The 27,855-nt window shown below is 36.1% G+C and overlaps 1 protein-coding gene and 1 non-coding gene across 6 annotated transcripts in view; both read right to left on the bottom strand.

Moving 5' to 3' along the window:
• EML4 (EMAP like 4) overlaps positions 1–27,855 on the bottom strand; it is a 156,162-nt gene that overhangs the window by 78,597 nt on the left and 49,710 nt on the right. For all 5 annotated transcript variants that reach the window (XM_047744155.1, XM_047744154.1, XM_047744156.1 and 2 more), the window contains exon 2: positions 9,027–9,209. In XM_047744155.1, the coding sequence (XP_047600111.1) occupies positions 9,027–9,209 (183 nt within the window). The remainder of the gene's footprint in view (positions 1–9,026; positions 9,210–27,855) is intronic.
• LOC125110153 (U6 spliceosomal RNA) lies at positions 26,303–26,413 on the bottom strand. Its single transcript, XR_007130482.1, has one exon. It is a non-coding gene; the product is annotated as a U6 spliceosomal RNA (small nuclear RNA).

Here is a 27,855-nt window from a genome sequence, read left to right as displayed (position 1 = left end):
GTTACTGGCATCAAGGCATTCAAAATCTTGCAAGAGAATCATACTGGCAATGTAAATATATGGTAAACAGAATATCATAGAAGTACTAAGACATTTAACTCTGTAAAGATGATTAAGAACACAGAGCTCAAGAAAGATTTCCTAAAAGAAATGCACAACAAACTGTTAATCCAGGTAAAACAGAGGTGATAAGATACTTGGATCTTATTCTAGTATGTGTAAAGAAACAGAAAGAATGTAATAGCAAAGTGGGGTGTGTATGTGCATGGAAGGGAGGAGGCAGACAAAAAGCTCTTTGTATGGTGAGAATGTAGAACAAGAGGGAGCAGAGTTCAGATGGCAGAGGTAAGCAGCAGTCAGATCATGGAGACTATCTAAAGAGAATAGAGGCCACTAAAAGGTTTTGAGCTTAAAAAAGGAGTTAGTTCAATTTACATTTTAGAGAAAACCCTCTAGTGGCTATGTGAAGAGCAGATTTCAGGGCAGTGGTCCAAGCATAAGATGATGGGAACCTGAAATAAGAGCCTGGTAGTATGAATGCAGAGGCAGAATCAGTTTTAGGAAATGTTTAAGACTTTAAAGAATAAGGAATTCAGTTTGGGAACATTTTACATTTACGAATTCTGAAGGATATACACACAAGCAGAGAAATCTAGTTAAGTAGATAGACAATTCTGAAGTGCTGAAGTCCAGATCTGGGAACAATTTGGGAAATGGCACTAATAAGTAGTGACTGTGAAAAATCACGAAGGTAGGTGAGTGCTGATACAATCTCCTGCAAGAAACTTTCAAGCCCAGTTTAAGTATTTTATTCTAGGTGCTCCCACAGCACCCTAAATTTACCTTTTTAATACCAATTATTTATAATTTTGTAATACTGACCTGTCATCTCAGTTTACCTGAGGTCCTTTGGGGGCAAGGTAGTGTTTTTTATTTCTTTAATCTTCAGCACTTAAAACAGTGCTGTGTACAGTGAAAAGATGAAGGAAACAGACACTGACATACAGTATATGGTATGGAGTAATATTAATAACCAAAAAGTTGCTACATGCTAGGCACTGTCGTAGGTACTTTACGAGTAGTATATCCTTTGATTTTAAGCATAATCCTAGCAGGGATTTACTATTATCCGAATTTTACTGCTGAAGAAATAAGAGAGATTATTAATATACTCAGGGTTCTATTGTAGTAGGCAGTGAAATGAAAATTTGAGTCCAGGCAGAAGGAATAGTAAGTAGAAAGAATTCTGCCTAATGTAGAGTGACATTTCAAGCTGTGCCAGGATAACAGATAGGAATTTACCAAGGACAGTATCGGGAAAGGACATTCTACGTAGCTAGTACTAAATCATCAAGGTCACCAGATTTCAATAAAAATAGCAAGAAAAGGCCAAAAGAAGATTTTCATGATCTCTTTCAATCCTACAGTTTGATTTGAGTAGCTCTTGGTACTGGGAACCCTTAGTATTTGGATGAAAGAGTGAAAGATCTCCCAAGGTAGAGATCTTTAAGTAAAGCAGAGGCAAAAAACAAAAAGGAACTGTGAGTGAATGCTTGTTTTTCAACTGAGAAGTCTAAAGTGTATTCTTTGAAAATCAGGACCCAGAAGAATGGAACATAAAAATGATTACTGCAGTTAATCACAAATCCATGACTGGAATGCACCGTTAGCAAACCCCCCCCCCCACACACACACCCCTGCCTTCCAGGGCTTGGGTATTATAAAATCTGAGCTGTAATCTCAAAGATTAGCCTACAAGACTGGAAGCAACAGTAACCTCTAGTAACCAAAGACACAAAAGTAAAAGTAGTTCTAATTCTGAGCAGCAACCCAGCTGAAATAGAAACTTAGGCTAAAAGTCTATAAACCAGGAAGGTATTAATTTAGTTTTAATCACAGTACAGTTTCCGTAGTGTAGTGGTTATCACATTTGCCTGACACAGTACAAACCATCATAATGCCAGTTAAAAGCCAACAATAATTTTTATGACATGATGAGGATACTAACCATATGGTTTATATTCCTGATGACAGACCCAAGCATAGGACCTTTCTGATAACTTAGCCTGACAATTCCTAAATACTTCTGAACTTCACTATACTCTCGACTCACACAGTAAAAAGTTATCACTAGAAACTACTACATATTCAAAATCTCACAATCTAAGGGCACCTGGTGGCACAGTTGGTTAAGTATCTGACTCTTAGTTTTGGCTCAGGTCATGATTTCAGGGTTATGAAACTGAGCCCCACGTAGGGCTCCATGCTCAGCATGGAGTCTGCTTGGAATTCTTTCCTGCTCCTCTCCCTCCACCTATGCTCCCCTCCCTGCAAATAAATAAATAAAATCTTCAAAATCTCAAAATCTCAGATCCTGGCTACCCTCATCCATAAGATCCTCTTGTTCCTACATCTATCCCAGTAACTCTCTCTAAAGCGTGTTTTTTTTTTTAAACCACCATTTCCTGCTTCTAAAACTTTCTTCTTCTTCTTCTTCTTTTTTTTTTTTTAATTTTACTTATTTGAGAGGGAAAGCACAAGGAGAGAAGGGGAAGAGGCAGAGGGAGAAGCAGACTCCCTGCTGAGCAGAGCCAGACATGGGGCTTGATCCCAGGACTCTGGGATCATGACCTTAGCGGAAATCATATACTTAACCATCTGAGCCACCTAGGCGCCCCTAAAACGTCCTTCTTCCCACATTCAATTTAACGAGTACTTACCGAGTTATCCCAAGAGTAGCTATGTTAGTAAGAAACTGTTCTGCCTTCAAAGAGTTGACAATCTAGCAGAAACATCAAATATACATACCAAAACAGACACACAAAAAATTTTTAAAATAATTCCAAGAAGAGACAATAAATGGAAATATTTTCAGGAACTAGTTTGAGCTTTATAAATAATGGGAAAATTTTTGATCAGGAGAAGGGTAAAGGTGGTCCATGGAGGAAGAACTCTAGCTGATATTCAAAATCTTTTATTTATCTCAGATTCTCTATCACATGCCCATAGCTCCAACTGCAGACCTCTTCCACTCTCCTCATACTCAAGCTCCTTTCCTTTTGTCTCACAGGAAGGTGCACTTTAGTCCTTTTAACTCCTAATGACCACTAATTTTTTAAAAGTATGTTTTGAGCTGAGGACTCCTGGGTGGCTCAGTCGGTTAAGCGTCTGACTCTTGGTGATCTCAGCTCAGGTCTTGAGCTCAGGGTTATGAGTTTGAGCCCAGGATGGAACATCTCAGAAGTCTGATCTATTGTCAAATGATAAAACAATGTCCCATCTCCTTCTACAATTACCAGTCATTTTAGCCCAAGGGCCTATAAGGGAAATTCACACCTTCCAACCTGATTAGTGTAATTTACTTATCAACACCATTTATAGCAAACTTATGACAACCTTGTCTTCTCCCAAATGTTATTTGAAGTAAGAGGCAATGATACAAACTAGTGCCTATCTGCTATCCCAGATTCTATATAATTAGGACTGTTTTCTTTTAGAAAACTGACACCCTCCACATTTCAATTTTTCCTCAGGGTTCTCTCATTTCTCAAGTGGCATTTGCAATGCTTGATACTTTTGGCTTACCAACAGTTTCCTGGTTTAAGATGACTGATTCCCACCTTCAGATAAACTTGATTCCTTTGCTTGTATACCATTGTGTACTAACAGCTTATCTTCCCATAATGTCACTGTATTCTCAAATTACATTCATTTGGTCACCCCAAGAGGTCTTAATGGGTTTCCCAGGCACCAGCTGTGACATAATTTGTCTTCCTGGCAGTTAATACTGCCTAAGTGTTCCCTGGGCCTTCCCGTTTGTTCCAAAGTACAGGTAATTTTTTTTTCTTTTGGCAGGAACTCAGTGGCAACTGCTGCATATATTATGAACACATGCCGTCAAAAGGAAAAAATTCTCCACAGAAAAGAAGGTATATGAGAAAATTAAATGACTGGCTACCTAAAAACTGTTAGGAAAACTTTCTACCTCAGATAAGCATCTAGCATAATATACTCAAGAAAAAATAGGGCTTAGCTTTAATACTGCTGGCACATGGGAGAGGATAAACTAAAAGAAGAGAACTAAAAATACTGAAATGACTAGTTAGGTGTATTCTGATTTTGGCATTTACTGAATGGCAATACTACTATGAAGTAACACAGCAGAATGTCATTAAGCCATAAGCATACACACTATTAACATTTAGTTTTAGTCACATCTAAAGTGAAATCATGGCCTCTGTCCATATCACTACCATCTGCAAAACTAGTTGACTTCAATAAGGAAGTTAACCTGTGCTTTTAACCACAGCTTTGTAAAAAGGTTCCACACTTAAAATTATCCATGGGGGTTTAGCCTTACTCCTAAAGAAAAATCCTCTAGAAAATGTAGCTATCTTAAGAAGATGATAGTGATTATTGTCCTGTCAGTATTTTACATGAAAGTTGAGTATGATAAATTCTAATTTCACAGAGGACTAAAAAAACTCACATAAAATTTTCCACAGTATTGGAAATTACCTTTTCAATAAAGAAAAAAAAATACAAAATACCCACAAAATAATTTCATTTTTTTAAAAAAGTATTTTATTAAAAAAAATTCACTGGAAAATACTTTGCTTAAAACGTTTATTCCAAATGTCTCTATCATTAATATATTAATTCTGTTTAATATCAAAACTGACAGTTGACTGGGGCACCTTGGTGGGTCATTAGTTAACCCTCTGACTCTTGATCAGGCTATAATCCCAGGGTTGTGGTTTCGAACCCCATGTCAGCCTCTATGCTCAGCAGAGAGTCTGAGCTTCTTCCTCTCCCTATGCTCCTCACTCTGCTCTCTAAAATGAAAAAATAAAAAATAAAAACAAACAAAAAAACCTGACAGTTGATCTATTAGGTTATATACAAACGTCAATAATGAAGAATCACCTAATAATTTTTCCAATTACTTCTACTGTGTACTATATTTAAACTCCAAAATAAAGTTGTTTAGAATTTCTAATAATAAATTAGAAAAATTTAAATATACTTATTATATTTAAATAAATATATTTAAAATTTATATAAATTTAAATATATATTAAATATATATAAAATATATAAATTTAAATAAAAAATATATTAAATAAATGTATTTCTCTTGACATCTAAATATCAATCTCAGAAAATATAACTGGTCAGGCAAATTTCTCCACTAAAGGGAACTAGAGAAATTAATTCTTCACAATGAATTATGCTCACCTCTAAAATAATATTTCCCCAAATTATTAAGTAATGAAGTAACTTAAAGAATATATCGCTAATGGACCCCATTTCAGAATATAACCATATTGGCACATTTTTAAGAATAGCTGTCATAGTAAACTTATGAAGTAGAATCAATGGAAAGCAGCTCTGTACCTAATTAATAATTAATTAATTATTTAAAAGAATTAATAATTTAATTAATAATTAATAATTTAAAAGAATTAAGAGTTGGTAGTATGTGGTGGAAAAGAGTTCCAACGTAGCAGCTACAGGTGGTTCTGTAACTCCAGAACTGGGTAAATCTCGACTAAAGAGCCTTAAATATTTAAAACTGATCCCAAATTCACTTCAGAGACAAAGAACTAAGTCTAAAGGACAATTGAAAAAAAAAAAAAAAAAACAACACCAGAAAGAGTAACATACAAAAACTATGTTCCTGGAGAATAGGAACTACAGATATTTAGCTGTATTTGTATTTTATGACACTGAAATAGGTTAAGTGATAAGTAATGGGTGTATATACAAACTACCACTGCCTTCCAAATTATTTATTTATTTATTTAAGATTTTATTTATTTATTTGGCAGGGAGAGCACAAGCAGGGGGGAGTGACAGGCAGAGGGACAGGGAGAAGCAGGCTCCTTGCTAGCAGGGAGCCTGATGTGGGGCTCAATATCAGGACCCTGGGATCATGACCTGTGCCTGAAGACAGATGCTTAACTGACTGAGCCACCCGGGAGCCCCAGCCTACCAAATTATTTTAAAAGCAGTTTTTAAATTTCTCTATAAATATTTTTTTACGGAAATACCTTGGTAAATTAAAAAAAAAAAATCAGACAAAAATGTTTAAATTTTTCTCAACATAAAATTACAACATGCTGTTAAGCATAATAAATTCTTAAATTTTTAAAACTAATATGAACTATTAAAATAAGCTTTCAAAAATATTGTGGATAATAACCAAACACCACATCATTTTCTCTTTCAGAATTAAAATGCTTATACAGAATCAGAAGCTGAGGGTACGTAACAGCAGTTATAGATTGTAAGCATGTTCTTTCCCTACTCCAAGTTTACCCTCCCTGTAAAGCCCACATACATTAACTGATCTGGCTCCCCATTCTAATCTAACAACTCCAGAATCCTTTATTAAAGTCAATTTATAAACAAATAAAGTTTTGCCTGGCTTGATCTTGGCAGTCCTCAAAGCTGGTTCTCAAAAAAATTTAAAGACTGCAATGTAACATTATTAGCCCAAGTGGTTTCTATTAAGTCTTTTACCAAACTTATCATCCCTGTCACTGACACATTTATCTTAAAAACCACTAGTGAAGAAGATCAATCCAGCCACCTCTCTAACTCTCCACTATTTTTCTTAAAAGATTTTATTCATTTATTTGACAAAGACACAGCAAGAGAGAGAACACAAGCAGGGGGAGTGGGAGAGGGAGAAGTAGGTTTCCCACCGAGCAGGCAGTGTGATACAGTTTGATCCCAGGACCCTGAGATCACTACCTGAGCCAAAGGCAGACACTCAATGACTGAGCCACAGAGGTGCCCCTGGTTTCTCTTCAGATTGTATAAGTCTATCCCCTTTTACTAACTCTTCACTATTAACTACCTAGGCCTAGTGTCTTTGAGGGTGGGAGATCTAAGAATGGGAATCATGCTATGTATGTATACCACATCCTCTTTATCCATTCATTTACTGAAAGTACAGCACAGGGAATATAGTATGGTGACAGTGACAACACTTATCACGGTGGCACTGAGTAGAAACAAAATTGTTGAGGGACGCCTGGTGGCTTACTTGGTTAAGCATCTGCGTTCAGGCTAAGGTCAGGATCCCAGGGTCCTGGGATGGAGTCCCACACTGGGCTTCCTGCTGAGCAGGGAGCCTGCCTCTCCCTCTGCCTGCCGCTCCCCCTGCTTGTGCTCTCTCTTTCTCTCAAATAAAGAAATAAAATCTTTAAAAAAAAAAACAAAAAAAAAAAACCAACCAGAATTGTTGAATCATGATACTGTTGATAATGTACAGCTGAAACTAATAACATTATATGTCAACGATATACTTCAACAGTAAAAATTAAAAATAAGTTAAAGAAAAGGGAACCACAAAGCCAGGCAGAATGAACCACCTCAGTGCATTCAAGGTGACTCAGCATGTTTTTCTTAATGTCTATGGTCTTTCATTCTCTCATCATTCCAACTCATCCTTTTGACCGCCCAGGAACAATTTTACCTTCTTGAAGAGCATCATTTTCTCCTGAGGAAGACTGATACGGAATGAAAAGTTCCAGCCCTAACAACTGTGAATATTTAGTAGCCCCATTCAGTTTTATCTCTTTCCAGTCTATAGTAGAGGTAGTCTTCCAAGGCCAGTAGTTTCTTACCTGCTCTAGGATACTTACTCAAACTCTCAGGAAACTAGCCTCATCAATTACTACCCCCTTGTGACACCCCCACTAAAATCTTTTCTGCCTTTCTGTCCTCAGCATATCTTTGTGTTTAAGTTTATAACATCTTAAAAAAAAAAAAATTAAAGCTGACTTCCAATTTAGCAACTGCCTCTAGCTACTATCATCCTCCCCTCCCAGGCAAATTTTTCAAAGTGTGGCTACAGTTGCTACTCCCAGTACCACTATTCTCAACTGCTGCTTCTCAAAATACTGTAATTTGATTTGCAATACTATCACTCCACTGCAATTGCTTGTGGATGTTTCTAGTAATCTTGCAACTGCCAAATCCAATGGTCAACTCTCAGTCTTTGTTTTATTCAACCTCTCTGTAGCATCTGGCAACATGAATCACTCTTTCTTTGCTGAAATACTAGAGCTCCCAACACAACAATCGGGAACCTTGTTCCATTTTATATCCTCTTTCTATGGCTTAAACTATTATCCACAAGCTAAATATTCCCAAATTCTTACTGCTAGCCAAGATTAGCATGAACACTAGACCTGCGATTCAGCTATCTATATGCGTCTATCTCCACACCATGTATACCGCAAACTCACATTCAGAAACAGATTTCATAAATAGCCTCAGTTTTCCCACTGCCAAACAGAGAATAATTATGCCTATGTCCACCAACTCTATGAAAAAAAAATCAGGAAGAATATGAAATAATAGAAACAATTGCTTGAGTAACATGAAAGAATTTTAAATTCTTTCTAGGTGGTTGGAGAAAGGGAAAGGCCACAGGATATCTGCTCCAAACTCAGAGTAACAGCATCCTAGTGACTTTCTCTCAACCTGCGAAAAAACCTCAATATCTTTAAGTTAAAATTAGTATTGGCATCGGTAATGAGTCTCAGAACTTAAGTTCTTCAGGATTCTGCTCACTAATGACCACTTAAGGCCTAGAATAAGGCTATTTAAATTATGATGATTTTTATAATTTCTGACTGACTCAAAAAGTACATGCTATATTCAAGATACAGTGCCAATTACTATGGGAGATACAAAAAGAAGATTCAGTTCCTGCCCTCAGTAAATTCGTTATCTGATTGGAATATGCTAAATTCACACAAATACTATGAAAACCTTCAAGTACAATCAGTGGTATTACCAAAAAACTCCCATTTAAAATAATAAATAGTAAACTTTCAGAATTTCTTAGGAATAAAAGAACGGAAACAAAAAACTACAGTCAGTTAATCCAAAAGAGAAATATAGTTTATACTCCCAATTTCAATGTCACTGATAAAATACACAAGTTTTATATATTACTGCACAGAAGGTGCTACAAAAAGCAAGATTCCTCCTACTTTAACAATTACCTTTACTTGGAACTGATTTTTTCACTGAGGCTACATGATCTTCAGAGACTGCAAGACGCCTCAATACGTCAGCCAAAGCTGCCTTTAGCACAGTGATTTCATCTTCTTGTTGCTGAACTCGTAACTCAAGAGCTGAGAGGCGATCCTGAACGTCAGATGTACTTGCAGCAGAAACACTATCGTCTATAAAATGAAGAAAATATGGATTTTTTTAGAATGAACTGTTTAAGAAAGAATTTAACAACGGATAAGATCTATTTATGTGAGTCTTATGAAAGATAAAAATCGGGGGGGAACCCACCATTTTTTACACAGATTAACTTCTGCAAATATTTTCACAGCTATTTGAATGAATTAAAAATAGTAAAAGTTAATACATCTGACACATAATTAAAATTATGAAAATCTTCCCCATGATCAAATTTTCCCTATTATTATACTATCACCTTAACTGGTTTTTTCATCAAAACATTCTCTAAATGTATCACTTTGGAGACTTCTGGAAACTTGTAGGACAGTAAACTATCCAAAGCATTTTTTTAAAAAAAGATTTATTTGAGGGCGCCTGGGTGGCTCAGTGGGTTAAGCCTCTGCCTTCGGCTCAGGTCATGATCTCAGGGTGCTGGGATCGAGTCCCGCATCGGGCTCTCTGCTCATCAGGGAGCCTGCTTCCTCCTCTCTCTGACTGCCTCTCTGCCTACCTGTAATCTCTTTGTGTCAAATAAACAAATAAAATCTTTAAAAAAAAAAAAAATCCTTTCCTTTAAAAAAAAAAAAAAGATTTATTTGAAAGCAAGCATGTGCCAGCAAGCGGGGGTGAGGAGGGCAAAGGGAGAGAATCTTCAAGCAAACTCCTTGCTGAACATGGAGCCCAAATCAGGGCTGGATCTCATGACCCATGAGGTCATGACCTGGGTTGAACCCAAGAGTGAGACGCTCAACCGACTGAACCACCCAAGCACCCAGCCAAAACATCCTTGTTAATCCCCACATTATTATCCTACTTCTCTATGAAAATAAAAAAGGAGTACAAATCACTTCAGTTTTGCTTTCTGTATCAGATCGGGAACCATTCACCTTCAGCATCAATGATCAGAAAACACTCTTTATTTCAGTCTTTATTATGGTACTCCCAAAGTGTCACAAAATACTGCTAAATATTCTTGCTGTTCTTTCTTACCCACTAATGTGCCAACCTCTTGGGGAGAAAAAAAATTGTTGTTTCTGTAGAGTACCCAGCTAATATTTAGTTGCCTTAGGTATAACAACAACAACAAAAAGATTAAATAAAGTTTAGCTACAACATAGCAATTACAAACCACTTCCAAAGCTATGTAACTTTAGAATACACTGTTGGGTCAGTCAGAACCTAAAAATATAAAAATTTCAATTGTTGGCTAATTCACTACAACCAAGAAAATTCAGAGGGGAATTCAGATTCTTACATAAGAATGGTCTGGACCCAAAAAAAAAAAAAAAAAAAAAAAAAAGAATGGTCTGGACCAGAGTGACATAAACTGGATCAGGCATTCACACAATAAGACACAGTGTGCCATTTTTCTCATATTGAGATAATGTGCTATCCATCTTCTTAAAAAGACAATTTAACTTAGAATTAAAAGAAAAAAAAAACCTTCAGCATTTAAAAAACAAAGCTATCACCATTTATTATGGATCAGTAAACAATATTCACATTTAAGATCATATATGCCTACAAAACTCTCAGGCGTACATATGTACTCTCTTCTGCCTTTAGAATTGTTTCATGACAATCTTTGAGAAGTACTGATATAGAAGAAAAATTATCTTCAATTTAGACTTTAACAACTAGTTGTATAATCTTAGGCAAATTACTTCTCGGAACTTCAATTTCTTCATCTTTAAACAGGTTATGAGGTAGGTGCATAGGACACATCTGACATCTAATAAACGTTAAGATACAACAGAAGAGTACAAAAGTTATGATTTGAAAAAAGTGGACAAATGCAAAATTGCTGCTGGAAGTTTTAACACTTCTGTTAAAGTTTCAAGTAAATTTGTACTTAATAAAGCTGATTACTTGATAAATTCCTAAAAAAAAAAAAGTTATAATTTGAGAGCTTTGGGTGTATTTTTTACATAAAAGACCGTTCTGTCAAACTCTCTGTTGCTTAAGTAAGAACAATTCCATTTTGAACTTTAGAAATTTTAATATTTGAGGTCTTTTTTGTTTCCATGGTGGCCCAGCTAAAGTCTAGCTGAACCACACTCTTTGTAAGCTGTGTTGTATTATGTCACTATTATTACTTTTTTAAGACTTACTTATTTGGGGAGGAGGAGAGTATAGGGAAGGGCGCAGGGGTGGGAGGAGCAAAGGGAGAGGAAGAATCCCAAGCTGACTCCATGCTGAGTGTTGAACCTGACACGGAGCTCAATCTCATGATCCTGAGCTCATGACCTGAGCCAAAACCAAGAGTAAGACATTTAACCAACCGAGCCACCCAGGCATTCTTATGTCACTATTATTTTTGTCTGCCCAGAATGCTTTCATATTTTCCTCCTTCTAGTGGGAAGAACAGCAGCTCTTCTCTTTTTGTGGAACTCCACCATTTTCTTAAGTCCTATTAGGGCCATCAATGATGACTCGTTATCCCCTCTACCACTCTACACTATTAATAGGTTGAACCATACAAAATGGCTTTAGTTGGTAAAAAATAGGACTATCAGCAATTTCATATGGTTTAATCTAATAACTACCTACAGGAGTGCTTGTGAGATATGAGGTAGGTCAAATGGAATCCTCCCCAAGTTTCTCAAAAAGGAAATTGTGGCCCACCTCTCTTCGTGGTTTGCTAACTATAAGGACAAAGACCTAGAGCCATTAGTGATAGAGTTCTGACTGCCCTGAGATCCAGTTCTAATCTCTGAAGTCCTGGACCTTCAATTCTCAGAGATGCTCTAATAATATTCCTCCTAGCTAATTACATAACCTTTTTGCAAACCATTTCTTATAACCCAAAAGTCCTGATGAAGTCAGTAAATTATATGGGCATGTCATTCTACACTATTCTCAATTTCTGAAGGATGAGTTGTATATTTAAATTACAGTCAGAAGGGAGTCTGAGTGGCTTAGCCAGATGGAAGTCTGCCTTCTGCAGGGGTCATGATCTTGGGATAATGGGACCAAGCTCCACATTAGGCTCTCTGATTGGCAGGGAGTCTGCTTCTCCCTTTCCCTTTGTCCCTCCACCTTGCGTGTGCTTGCTCTCTCTCGCTCTATCTCAAATAAATAAAATCTTTAAAAAATAAATTACAATCACAGATAAAATATGTGATTTTTATAAACACATGATCTTCTTAATTACTTTGGGAAAGTAAGAGAGCCTGGTGGAAAGATTATCAGACTATAATGCCAAGGTTATAGCCCTGCATTTTACTACTGGCATGGTAACTGTTTTTACTTTGGTCAAGTCACTTAACTTTCCTAACCTACTTTTTAAATTTTTTCAGAAGATTTATTTATTTCAGAGAGAGAGAGAGCAAGCAAGCAGGGGAAAGGTGGAGGGGGAAGAAGGAGAGGGGAAGCAGACTCCCTGCTGAGTGTGGAGCCTAATGCGAAGCTCAATCTCATGACCCAGAGATAATGACCTGAGCTGAAACCAAGAGCCAGATGCTTAACCAACTAAGCCACCCAGGTGCTCCAATGACTGAGGTTTTTATTATGTGAAACTTGAAAGGTGGTTCAGCTTATAAAAATCCTACCACAACCTGCTAGATACTGTGGTAAGACACAAGGACAATTTTTCAAAGGGCAAAATAAATACAAGGTTAACTATTAACAATGTCCTGCATTTATACTGTACCTTTCATACTTATTACCATATCCCCCTCCTTACACTATCTATATTTTATATTTGAGGAAATAGCTTGAGAAGTTAAATAGCTTCTTGCCCAAGGTCACCAAATCAGTACTGATACCTGAGACTCAAACACAGGACTCTTGACTTACAATTTAAGTGCCCTTTACTCTATTTCATGCTGCATTCTTTAATAATCACAGGAGGACCAAAAAACTTTTTTTTCCCACAAAGTACTAAAGGAGTTTAAACTCCTGAGTGACATAATCAGGTTTTTGTTTTGAAAAAGTAATTTTCGTTTCTGTGTTAGAATGGGCCAAAAAAGAATAAGAATAAATATAAGACCAGGCAGGAGGCTACTGTAGTAACCCACGTGAAAGGTAATGGTGGCCTAGGATAGGGCTAAGGTGTCTGTGTGTCTCAGTTTGTCCAAGACAAGTATGTCCACTATATTAGCATAAACATTATCACGATGCTCCTTCTTGCACTCTCAACTTTCCCCCTCTGATGATCTATTACAGGGTCAGCAGCAGTGGAGACACAAAGGAACACAGCAGTTGATCCCCACAGTTCCTTATAACTCTAAAATTCTATACCCTTCCTATCTAAAATCTTGGCTCTTCACCTTTTCAGGAGCAAGAATCTCTTTGGGAATCCAACAAAAGCTATGGAAGAAAAATGCAAGAACTCTGCTGTTAAACGGCTTCAGTAAATCTGTTTGCTACTTGGCAGCTCTAGGACTGGTTTCTTCAGGTGTAATTTCTTCATGCTAATTAGTACTTATCTTGGGCTTGAGGCTGTTAGATAATACACAGTAGTGCCATACAGTGAGGGTTCAGTAAGTTTCTATCTTGTATAGTGACGTTCTTTACTACACTGTTTACTACAGCCACAAAACTGGAAATGACCTAAAGTCCATGGATGTGGTTAGTAAGCTATGATACATTCACCTCGTAGAAAGTTAAAAACAATGAGGTAGGTATATAAACTAAAAATTGAGAGCTCTACAAGACAACTTAAGTAAACAAACTGCAAAACAATACATACTGAATAATGTATTAAAATACATACATGCACCAACATATTTCTTAAAAAAAAAAAAAGCAAGCTATTTAAATATGTAAATAATGTACATAGAGAAAAAAAGTCTAGGAGGGTATACATCAAATCAGTGATTGCATTGTTTCTAAGAAAGTGAGATTAGAAAGACTAGAGTAAAAAGCAATTTTTGCTTTTCATGTACTTCCATATTATCTGAAATTCACCATAAAAATGTATTATATGTGACTTAAGTTAAAATGCATTGCTTTTGAAGCTTGATTTCTTAAACCACGTTTCCTCCAGATACAGTGTTCCAATTTTATTTAAAAACAACAACAACAACAACAACAACAACAACCTAGAATTAAGGCAATTAACTTAATTTTGCATTCATTGATTAAGGCTAGAAAAGACTATCTTAAAGACCAACAACTCCTCCTGCCATTTCATAGATAAATAAACTAGGACTCTGGGTAATCAAGCGAGTTATTCTTGGTCACACAGCAAACTGGGGTTAGAGTTCCTCCCTCAGAAGACTCTCTAGAATCTATTGTTCTACTTTGAAAACTTTTTTTTTTTCTCTCCCAATCTCTAATGCACTACACTCTTGTTCACAAAATATATCTGTTCAGTAAACAGAATATATATCTGCTTTCTGGGAGCCTTTGGCCTTTTCTTTTTCTTGGAGAGAAAAAGAGGTGGGGGGAGAAAAGATGAAGAGGAGGGAAGGGCAGAAGGAGGGGGAGAGAATCTTAAGTAGGCGCCATGCCCAGCAGGGAGCTGATCTCCCAACCCTGAGATCATGACCTGAGGCGAACTCCAGAATAGTATGCTTAATTTACTGAGCTACCTAGGGACCCCTGTGGGAGCTTTTTACACTCCCTTTTCCTAATCAAGCATATTAGCTCTTTTTCCTTGTATCGCAGTAGTCTCTTATGTCTTTGCTTCTTCTCAAAACAGTTTCTAGCCTTGAAAACTAAAATATGAACTACAAATGAACTCTCAAGGGTTATTAAACTCACTGTGGGGTCAGGGATTGAGGGAGGTGAATGCAGACAAAAAGAAGGTCCATTACTTTACTCTATTTATCGACATAATTAAGTCTCCTTTATTAGAGCTGCAACCAAAGTTATATGTAACTAAGTAAACTTCAATATTCCATATTATAATTTAGAACTACAATGACAATTGTTCATTATGCTTTTACTATAATGAATTAGTTAATTTGGCTTCTGAGTTGTTAAATATATTACTTTTCCAGAGGTAAGTATATTTTATTCTAAAAATCCCAAAGTTGGCAATGCAGCATCACATCAGAATAAGACATGCCTATAAATTCTAGCACCTTTTCAGTGCCAATGATTTTGTATAAATCTTTCTAAAATAAAATACTTTCTTGCTTTCCTAACAAGGGCATACAGTCATAATTTAGCCACTTCTAGATGACTCAATCATCCTTGAGAATATTAATTATTTTGTGCTGCAAGCACTGTGATAGGATGATGCCCTAGAGACTACTATATTTCTCCCATCCAAGTACTAACCAGGCCCGACCCTGCTTAGCTTCCAAGATCAGACGAGATGAGACTACTATATTTCTAATTAAATAATTGAAAGTACTACATTTTCAAATTTCTAGTCTTTCTTGCTACCTTTTCTGATTCCCTCTTTGCAGTCAGGATTAAATTAAGTATGCCTGTTTATAACAACACTCCTTCCCAATCTAATTTCCGACATTATGGACTCTTGGATAACCAAGCTTTTTGAACTGTTTATAAAAAGAGAAAATAATCTATGAAATTAGGACTTCTATTATTGAAAAAAAATGTTTTATTAGATATGTATATTACATACATATACATTTTGTATGATTTATACAATCTAAACAGAGAGGAAAAAACAAGGCAGCCTCAGGCCTAATATTAGTGTCATTGGAGCCCCAGAGGAAAAGTGAGAACAGGGCTCTAGCTGAAAAATAAAAAAAAAAAGTGAAGAAATAATTGCTCAATTTCCCAAGTTAAACTAAAATTTACAAACTCATTAAGATGAAGTATATTTTGAAGTCTCTATCTCCACCATACACAAAAATCAAATCCAAGTAGATTAAAGAATTCAAGGCAAAATTATAAAACCTCCAGAAAGAAAGAGAGAATATCTTCATATCATGGAAGTAGAAGGGAGGATCCTAAATGAGACACAGAAAGGATTACCATAAAAGTTAAGACTGATACTTATCTACATTAGAATTCAGTACATATGCTTACTAAAAGACACAATAAAGAGAAAAAGCAATTTAAAAACTGGAAAAAGATAGTTTTAACATCTATAATTGGTAAAAGATTAGTATCTTGAATAATTCCTAAAAATTGAAAAGACATAAAATCCTACAGTAAAGGCCTTCACTAAGCATCTCAAAGGAAAAGGAACAAATGGCCAATTAACATACAAAATGAGGCTCAATCACCTCATTATTTATTTTAGAAAATTAAAACCATATTAAATACTGTTCTATACTCACCAAACTGGCAAAGCATTGAAAACATGACAATATCAAGTGTTCCCAAGGATACGGAGTAATGTGAACTCATACATTATGGCAGGAGGTAGGTACACTGTTTCAATGACTTTGAGGGGAAAACCCAACTAATGGAATCACCTGATAAAACTAAAGATGCACTCATCTTATGACCCAGCAATTCCACTCCTCAATGTATATATCCTACCCTACGGCAGGGGTAGCAAATGTTTTCTATAGAGCTAGACAGTAAACATTTTAGGCTTTGCAGACCATACAGCCTCTGCAGGAACTACTCAGATCTGCCTCTGAAATACAAAAACAGCTATAGATGAATATGTAAATGACTGGATATGGCTATGTCCCAATAAAACTTTATATACAAAAGAGGTTGTCAGCCAGGTATTCCCAATCTCTGCCCTTGCACTCATACACCAAGAGAAATGTTCAAGAATGTTTACAACAGTATAGTTCAAATAAGAAACAAACTGGGAAAAACCTAAGTGTTCATCAACTATTAAATGGGTAAATAAACTGTGATACAAACATTCGACAGCATATTAGAGTGGTAAACTATGGCCACGTGCAACATCATGTATGAATCTCAGGAATATACTGGTAAGTATCAAAAGCAAGTCAGACAAAAAGTAAGTATTATATCATTTAGAATAAAATTATAAAGCAATAGAGTAATAAAAACAAAATTTATGACAAGTTACTTCTGATTATATAGGGCAAGGGACAGTACAAAGAGGAATCCACAGATAATATAACATCTGTGTCATAAAAACAATTAAAACATATATTGTGTTACACTTTGGTGGGGGTAGAGGGAGTCAAGCGATTTTTCTCTTCTTTTTTTTTTTGTTTTATTTATTTTGTTTTGTTTTTCTCTTCTGAAAAGAACTCTGGGGATGAGGATATCATAGTTAGGTTCCTCACTTCATTTTCTAGAAAACAATGAAATCAATCTTTGCAAATTAAACTCCGAAACAGATAAAAAGTAGGTATGTACTTCTGAAAAAATGAGGTCTTATGTCTTAAAAACAACTAAAATCAGATGGTTTTTATGATAGCTTTGAGAGCTAACGGTAGGACCCTTAGCTGTTACCTATAAATCTTTGGGGAGAAAAATAGCCCATTTCAGAAAAGTATACTTTTCAATACACAATACTCTCCAAAGAACAAAACTCTGATCTCCTTTGCTAAAGCACTTCTGTTAAGACACTGGCAGGCCTTATTGGGTAGGAAGATAATGCAGATTAGATTACAGGAGCTAGTAAGAATGAAGAAACATGAGAAAACAGTAACAATACCAGGCACTGTCAATAACTTAAAAAATTATTTGGCACTAGCTTAAAGGATTACCAGTAGGCAACTTTGTTTAAATAAATGGTTGCACTATGGTATACCACATAGCTCTTAAAAAGAATGATGTATATTTGTAACCATAAACAAGTTTACTAAGAGTGACAACATATTGTGAAGAGAAAAAAATTACAAGGCAAACAATTATAGTATATTCTGTGTAGAGCTGTATATCCATAGGTATACAAGTACATAAGAGACTATAGGTATATCACTGAGAAGCAGGATTTATGAGGATTTTTGCTACCTTATACTCTTTTAGATGAATATTCTGCAGATATACACAAAATTCTGTGTAAATAGAATTTAAATTATTTTATCAGTTAAAAAAAAGCAAAGCTAATTTAGGCTGTGATATAAACCTATTTTGTAAATTTTCAATGCAAATTTGGTTAATTTGTAGAATTTATGCATAGTGAATGAAAGCATTTTTGTAAAAGTATGAATATAGTGATGTTCAAAAAGAATATTCTCATGCTAATAAAAGAAAAAAATTGATATATCTGAAAGACCTGGTCTTTAAACATTATTTCTTCAAAACACAAAACACAATTACAAATGACATGCTATGTTAATAAATTTGTATCAGAAGGGATTTAAATGACTTAAATGATTTTTTTGTTTTGTTCTCAATTGGAATTGTTGTCTTCAAATATTACTGTATAAAGACAGAAATATTTAAGGACTTACAGTCAAGAAGTCATGCACTACGGATTCTACAACAGCTAAAATTTATTTGTGGAAATAAACCAAAGAATATATTCAGAAAAACACAGCGGCCATTAGGAAGATATATTTATGCAGGAAAGAAAAGTTTTCTATTTATCACAATCTACTTCCAAAAATCACACTTTTCTCTTAACAAGTTTTAATACGACATTTCAACTATTAAAAGCTTGGCTAATTTATTTTGTTAGTAAATGACAATATTGATTATTTCCAGTTAACAATATTATATGAAAATAAGACTTCGCCTTCAATGAAATAACACAAATAATGTTGACTTATTTTGCATTTTTAAAACTGTGTTTTTTTCATTGTAATACAGTCTTACTAAAAAGTCATCTATTAGCATAAATTAAAAGAGAAACTGTGTTAAGTAAAAAAATGAAAAACATTTTTGCTGCAGTACTCTGAGCATGGTAGCTGGTCCCAAGGAAGGGCTTTACTTCACTGTATCACCAGGATTCATTCACAATTAAAATGGCTCCCCCCTCCAAACTTTTTACTTAATTTAACATGAAGAATTAAAAAGAGATAATTCTGCTTCTGATGAAATTTTTTGGTTAGACTTCATAGAAGCAAACGTCAAGCTTAATTACACAATTTATGATTTGCTATTATTTTAGAGAGGCATTTTTGGATTATTTTCCATCAAAAGCTGCTGTTTTAATTTTTTTCCCTCAAGAATAATACAATGGCCATCCTTTCCGGAGGTGGGGGGAGGCAGGGAAAGAACAAGTTGAGCAAAGCCTACTCTGCCCTCACAACAGGATTATATTTGTTTATACAGTGGGTTCAGTCTTAAATATTTTATGAAGGTATGTAGGCAAATATTTATGCCACTATTAACACATATATTTACAGAGAGGAGGCAGGAAAAAAGAGAACTGATCTATAGTCATTCCTAAATCCTCATACTTCTTTTGTCATGAGTAAAATCTATGAGACGGGTCTGAATTCCCAGGAAAGGAAAGATACGTTACCAGTGCAGAAGTTCCTAAGTGTGGAGGAAACATATGAAGCGAGACCAGGCAAACTGTCTTCCATTCTTGCCCGCTATGTTACAAGCAATATAAACCAGTTCTGTCTACGTTTTCTGCTGCCTTCCCAGACAGGTCCAGAGCAAATCCCAGCTCTCTAAATCTCACAACATACTTTACATTCTGAGGAAATCCTCCTGGCCCAGATGGCCCAACACAAAGCATGTCTATGTTGGCACAAATAAAAACTTCTTAAGATAGCTCTTCTGCCCCTTTGCTCTCTTAAGTAGAGAAAAGTTTTCTACTTCTGTATAAAGTGAGACAAAGACAGTGAAGAAGAGAGCATGCAGCCAAATGGGGGTGAAGATACAAACAAAAAACTTGGGCTGCTTTGGGAGTGGTTACACTCCAGGCACAGACAGAAACACATGAATTAATACACGACATGAATATTCACTACAATCGTTTCGTTGTTCTCAGATAACTATTTTTCTTATCTTCCTTTAATTAAGGATAAGATACAACTGCTTCAAATACAAAACTCAGTTTTTGCCTTCTGAAATAAAACATACTAAGAGATTCTATAAATAACAGAGTTAAAGCCCCCAAAGTGAATATTTTCTCTACTAGGAAATAAAATAAACAATGTGTGTGCAAAGTGGCAAGTCACATTTCCTTTTTCCTTTTTGTTTTGAATAAAATAAAATCCACTTGAACTGTAAAGAAATTAAAAGAATTTTCACTTCTCAATGAAACTTTAGTGTTTTGAAACTTAAGTGTTAAAACATGGCTGATTCATTATAACCATTTCACTTAACTATGATGAATTAACAATGAGAATATTTTTCATAGTTCACTAATTTTCCAAATTACTGCAAAATAATACAATTGCACTAAAAAGTAACCTATAATAATCAACTGGCTGGATACTCCAATTTTAAACTGCTCAGGCTTAAAATAATGTAAATGTACAAAGGAATTCAAATTATAAATATCTTTACTCTGTCTTACAAAATCATGCAAAACCAACTGAAAGTTAATGAACGCAGTATGTATTTATTCTTTTGATAATTACTTCTAAAGCTAATCAAAGAACAAATTCATGGAGGTAAGTGTCAAAACTAAGCTACTGGAGGTTTATTTCTTCAATTTGTTGGTTTTAAGCTATATATTTATAATTGAGAAAAGGAAATTTAAATCAACCCAAAGTAAAACAGAAACAACATGACTGGTATAAACACAGACACCAAAAAAATACTGTGAAACGGATAAAGCCTAAACCAAATTGAACATTATGAACTGTACTACAAAGACTGAGTCAAGGATAAACAGAAAAGCTTATAAGAGATGGAAAAAAAAAGCAAAATAATCCAGATTTAACATTTTCAAAAAGCTTTTATGGAAAAAAGTGGGAGCCATCAAAGGAGCGTTTCCTCAAGTGAGGCTTGGGAAAGTCCTTCTCTTTCAAATAATAACTGGTACAGATTCATCAAAATACAGGAGCAGTGTGAAAGATTAACAGGAGTCAAGTGGGCCAGGGAGTGTGCAATGTGTGTGAAGCAAAGGACATTTAGGACAGATCACATCAGCAGAATAAAAGCAGACAGAATGAGAAATAATAATGATACAAAAGAAATTCGGTATGCCTGGCACAAACTAGAAAGGAGTTCAAATTCTTGCACTGACCCCTGAGAGGCTCTGTGGCAGAATGTATGTTACATTTTTCTTCAATCTCCAGACAAACCTAAGACTTTAGTTTTATAACCGAGTTGTCAACTACTCTTCTTTACAATACATGTAGCACAATTAAAAGATAGTTCACAGTCTCCTAAGATTAGAGGAGCTGTACGAAGTTCTGTAACCAAGTGCTTTCTAATACAAAACCAAAAGGCTCCTCTTATACATCACAGTGTTTGGGGCTTCTTTTTACCACCTCCCACTTGCAGATGACTACTAATTTGTAGATTACACACCTTGGGCATTCCTTTCTTCTCAAATCAAAATCTCACTGGAGGCCAGAAAAAAAAAGTTTCTAATCTCAGTTTAGTTTCTATGCTCAAGAATAATCTGCTCTCTTTACTATTACAGTCAAGTATCTTTTCCAACAGCCTATTCATTCATTCAAGTATACAAAGAATATTTTCAAGATGCTGAGAAAAATAAAAATTTTACCAGAAACCTTCCCACTAGAAATTAGAAATGAAAGGACAGATTTAAGAAAGACAGAGAACTGATGGAATATGGTCCTTGATTAGATGGGGGATTAAAAAATAGGATGATCCTGGGTGCCTGGGTGGTTCAATCAGTTGAGTGTCTGACTCTTAATTTTGGCTCAGGTCATGATTTCAGGGTTCTGGGATCAAGCCCCCTGTTTGACTCCAAATTCAGCACAGAGTCTGCCTGGGATTCTCTCTCTGCCCCTCACCTGGCTCACACACACTCTCTCAAATAAATAAATAAAAATCTTTTAAAAAATAAAATAAAGAGGGACCTGGGTGGCTCAGTGGGTTAAAGCCACTGCCTTCGGCTTGGGTCATGATCCCAAGGTCCTGGGATCAAGCCCCACATCGAGCTCTCTGCTCTGTGGGGAGCCTGCTTCCTCCTCTCTCTCTACGTCTACTTGTGATCTCTATCAAATAAATAAATAAAATCTTTAAAAAAAAATAAAATTAAAAATAAAATAAAAATAGGATGATGTCTATGGTTCTAATTGGACAAAAGAGTAAATGTTTAAGGTAACCGTGAGATAGGGATTAAAGAAAAAGCAACAAGATGGAGAATGAGCAAGTAGAATGATGAGTAGGTTTTGGAGGTTTGACTTTAGGGTCTGAGTTTGAGGTCGCTGTAACAAAAGTATAACTAGATCCTGGTCTTAAGACAGAGGTCTCAAGGGGTTCTTGGGTGGCTAAGTCCGTTAAGCAACCGACTCCTGATTTCGGCTTAAGTTGTCATCTCAGGGTCCTGGGATCAAGCACTGCATGGGTGCCACACTCAGTGGGGAGTATGAGGATTCTCTCTCTCTCCCCTTTGCCCCCCCTCACCCTGCTCACCCTTTCTTTCTTTCTAAAATAAATAAATCTTATTAAAAAAAAAAAAAAAAGAGGCCTAAACTATGAGGTATACATTTGGGAACTATATTAGAATATAATTGCTAGCTAGAGTTGTAAGGATTGAGATTTGGAGTGATAAGAAAATAGGGCCAAGGTATTTTATGTGCAGCCAGAGAAAAAGGAACCTTCAGAGAATACAGGATAAAAACTGTCAGGAAGGTAGTCAGACATGAACAGACATTTCTCCAAAGATGACATAAAAATGGCCCAGAGACACAAGAAAAAATGCTCAACATCACTTGAAATCAGGGAAATACAAATCAAAACCACAATGAGATAACCCTCACACCAGTCAGAATGGCTAAAATTAACACGTCAGGAAATGATAGATGCTGGCGAGGATGCAGAGAAAGGGGAACCCTCTTACACTGCTGGTGGGAATGCAAGCTGGTGCAGCCACTCTGGAAAACAGTATGGAGGTTCCTCATAAAGTTGAAAATAGAGCTACTCTATAAGCCAGCCATTGCACTACTGGGTTTTTACCCCAAAGTAGTAGTGATCTGAATGTTTATAGCAACAATGTCCACAATAGCCAAACTGGAAAGAGCCTAGATGTTCACCAACAGATGAATGGATAAAGATGTGGTATATACATATGCAGTGAAATACTACTCAGCCATCAAAAAAAGAAATCTTGCCATTGGCAAAGACGCAGATGAACTTAGAGGGTATTATGCTAAGCGAAATAAGCCAATCAGAGAAAGACAATTATCATATGATCTCACTCATATGTGGAATTTAAGAAACAAAGCAGAGGATCATAGGGAAAGAGAGGAAAAAATAAAATAAGACAAAATCAGAGAGGGAGACAAACCTTAAGAGATGCTCAATTATAGGAAACAAACTGAGGGTTGCTAGAGGGGAGGGGGGTGGAGGGATAGGGTAACTGGGGAATAGACATTAAGGAGGGCACATGATGTAATGAGCACTGGGTATTATATAAGATTGATGAATTACTGACCTCTACTTCAGAAACCAATAATGCATTATATATTAATTAGCTGAATTTAACTTTTTAAAGAATTTAAAAAAGGGAAGACGTCCACAGATACAGGAAGGAACATAATGTCAAAGACTGCAAAGACATCAAAAGACAAAGACTGAAAATAATCCACTGGATTTGGTAATTATTAGGGGACTTTTAAGCAGAGAAGTTTCAGTGGAGTGATGAGACAGAAGGAAGACTGATGCACTGAACTGTGACTAGGAGGTAAAGCTTTTAACAAATTTTGGTTGAAGATGAAAGGGAGGAATAAATCGATGAGGAATGGGGACTGTGTTGTGCAAGACCAATGATGGAGTTTTGTTAAAGGTATTAAGGCAGTGTATTTTTAGGATTTAGAGAAGAATAAACAACAGAGTGATCTGTACTAATATGAAAGGGCACACAGCAAAACTCTAGTGTTAGAGAAGATGTGAAGGACTAAAATATAAAATACACCCCAGAGGCACCTGGCTGGCTCAGTCAGAAGAGCACATGGCTCTTGATCTCAGGGTTGTGAGTTCAAGCCCCACAGGGGATGAAGAGATTACTTTATTTTGGGGGGTCCTGGATGGCTCAGTCATTTAGCATCTGCCATTAGCCATGGGATGGAGCCCCGAATCAGGCTCTCTGCTTGGCGGGAAGCCTGCTTCTCCCTCTCCCATTTCCCCCCTGCTTATATTCCTTCTCTCACTCTTTCTCTCTGTGTGTCAAATAAGTAAAATCTTAAAAAAAAAAAAACAAAAACTATTTTTTTTAAAAAGTGGAGCCCAATGTAGGGTTTGAACTCATGACTAAGATCAAGACCTGTGCTGAGATCAAGAGTCAGAAGCTTAACCCACTGAGCCACCCAGATGCCCCACTTAAATAAATAAAACCTTAAAAAAGAAAAAGAAAATACAGCCCAAAGAATGAGCCTTAAAAAGGAACGACTGTTTTATCTAAGAAGGAAGGGAAGAAGATGAAAGCAGGCACAGATGTTTGCTCTACTTGCTGGAAATGTTTGTCACTTGCTGGAAAGAGCTGGTTAAAGAGCTGTAGAGCTGAGTATGGAAAGTTTATACCATCTGATACATCACAGCACAGGATATTCTTAATATCTTTTAATAAAGTTACATTCTATACTCCTAACTAGACTGCAAAGTCCTCTATGGGAGAAGCTATTTCTTTTTTATTTCCCTCTATACCTGTAAAGCACCACAAGCAGTGGTAACCCTCCAAATACTGGTTGATTTATTGTCGACACAAGGTAGAATCAGCAGCGAAGACAGGATAAAACAAGGGGTGAAAAAGAAACCTCTTTTACCTTAGTGACATGCAGAGTATTGGGGATGCTTTAGAAGAACAGAATCCCCACCTGAGAAGGTTCATGGGGCTAGAAAGAGAATCTGGAAGAAACAATCTTGGTCAATGACTGAAAATGATAGAAATGAGAGAAAAGATGGGTTATCTCTCATTACCCTAAATATTTCTTCTTTTGGTTTCTTCTTACTCTGATTATCCCCTTTTCCTCTTTTGTAGCTGACTTTGGAGATTCTCTGTCTCGCTCTCTTTCCCAGTCTTTCTTCCCCTCTTTGCCACAATATGCCCCAAACAAAGTATATTTTTTTACTGCTCTCACAGTTTTAGAGACTTAGCCCAATCAAGAGGTTAGATATTTTTGCACTGCAAGGGCTCAACCCAGGACTCCAGACAACCTTATTTCACTAGAATTTTCCTTTTATGAGTAAATAAGCTAAAATGTCTTTATCTCTCATAAAACAAAACAAAACCTACTTGATTTCGCTCCCTGAATACTCAGACTAACTCAGTGCTTTCTTTTGTGTATTTAGTCCTAAACTCACTCATCCACATTTACTTTCTCCCTCTTCCCCCTGCCACCTACGCCTCCTGATAAATCATCAGCCCTTGGTAGAAAATATTATATCTGTCTTGCTTTAAGAAAAATATTCTCCATCTGGGAATATGGTGTGGTTAAGCCTCTGCCTTCAGCTCGGGTTATGATCTCAGGGTCCTGGGATCGAGCCTCGAATTGGGCTCTCTGCTCAGTGGGGAGCCCTGTTCCCCCTCGTCTCTGCCTACTTGTGATCTCTCTCTCTCTGTCAAATAAATAAATAAAATATTATTTAAAAAAAATTCTCCATCTAAATCTTCATTAACAATATTGTTCTTGGAATATGAAGTTCATATGTAACTAAACACTTATTTAATATGCAAATAATGGTTAAGAATATAGGGCTGGGGGTGCCTGGGTGGCTCAGGTCATGATCTCAGTTCAGGGTCCTGGGACCGAAACCCTCATTGGGCTCCACGCTCAGCAGGGAATCTGTTTTTCCCTCTCCCTTTGTCCCCCACCCCAGCTTGTGCTCTCTCAAATAAATTAAAATCTTTAAAAAAAAAAAAATATATATATATAGTACTGGATTTAGACTACCTGGATTCAAACACTGGCTTCACCATTTACTAACTGTACAACTCTGGTCAAATTTCTTAACTTCACACCTCAGTTTCTTCATCTTTAAGATGACGCTAAGAGCACCTAACATAGAAAACCATACAGAATTTAATTAGCTAAATCATTAAAAAGCATTTAAAAATGATAGCAAAATAGTGAGTCTTATAAATGTCAGCTATTACTAAAATCATTAGTAATATTCTAAAATAAGGGCCTGGTAAACCCACACCTAGACTGCCTAAATTCTTTCTTTCTTTCTCTCTCTCTCTCCCTTTCTTCTTTTATGGAATGCTCCATGTCATCCTTGAACAGGGGCCATGCTAATCTTCTCTGTACTGTTCCAATTTTAATATTATATGTGCTGCTCAGGCGAGTACTATATTGCTTAAATTCTTAATGATCAGTAAGATTTGCAGGGTCAGGTACCTAAGCAGTAAAGATTTACTTGAAAGTCTCTGAAAAGTCAATAAAAGAGATGCTACATTATTTCACTAATCACTAATCACCCAGTTCCATTTCATCAACAGAAAGTTAAAAAGACTAAGTTATAATTAGCAGAAAATATTTAAAACAACACAAAGATACATATTATTTAGGGGTGCCTGGGTGGCTCAGTGGGTTGGGTCTCTGCCTTCAGCTCAGGTCGTGATCTCAGGGTCCTAGGATCGAGTACCGCATCAGGCTCTGCTGAGTGGGGAGCCTGCTTCCCTCTCTCTCTGCCTGCCTCTCTGCCTATTTGTGATTTCTCTCTTTCTGTGTCAAATAAATAAAATCTTAATATATATATATATATTATTTATTTGATAATCACTTCTAACATTTAGTGAACTTCTAATTATATGCTGTTCGTTTTGGCATTTGAATAAGATGGTCTCCAAACCTAAAAAGCATGGAGGAATGGGGGAGCAAGAAATGTAAACAAATACAATAAAGTATAACACTTGCCCTGATAGATTTATATAGAAAATAGTGGGACCCCAAAAAAGGAAGTCAGTCAATTTTTAATGGGAGGGGGAAAAATGAAAGTTTGGTCTGTGGAACAAGCAATTTGAAAAAAATACCAATGAGAATTTTTCTAAAGCAATGCAACTGGACAGGTATATAAACCTATAAACCATTAGGCAAAAATATAACTTCTAAATAATAAAATTAACCCAAACGATATGATTGTAAGCTACCTATTAAAATTTAAATAAGCTCTAAGTATATGATACTTTTAGTCTATTTTTAAAAGTAGGTAGCATCATTGCTTTAAAAACACCAAATTGGGGCGCCTGGGTGGCTCAGTGGGTTAAGCCGCTGCCTTCGGCTCAGGTCATGATCCCAGGTCCTGGGTTCGAGCCCCACGTCGGGCTTTCTGCTCAGCAGGGAGCCTGCTTCCTCCTCTCTCTCTGCCTGCCTCTCTGCCTACTTGTGATTTCTCTCTGTCAAATAGATAAATAAAACCTTTAAAAAAAAATAAAAACACCAAATTTTTAGCTTGCTGCAAAATATTTATTCATTCTACTTTTTACTGAATGATTGACTAGTTTGTCAGGCACTATGTTAAATTCCAAGGACACAAATTCAATTTAGTTCTTCCCACTTCAAAAAGGAAAAATTTTTAAAGGCACAACTTGGAAAAAGATACTGCAACACACACAAGAAATATATAAATATCAATAAGGAAAGATGTCGACCTGAAAAATGGAAAGATGATGAATAAGCAAGCTTATTTGTAGGGAATGAGGGAGGATGGATCAACATTACTAGCAATTAAAAATACAAGTTAAGGGCGCCTGGGTGGCTCAGTGGGTTAAGTCTCTCTGCCTTTGGCTTG

The sequence above is a fragment of the Lutra lutra genome, chromosome 9 (genome assembly GCF_902655055.1).
Source record: "Lutra lutra chromosome 9, mLutLut1.2, whole genome shotgun sequence".
NCBI lineage: Eukaryota > Metazoa > Chordata > Mammalia > Carnivora > Mustelidae > Lutra > Lutra lutra.
This window is presented reverse-complemented; position numbering and strand designations above follow the sequence as displayed.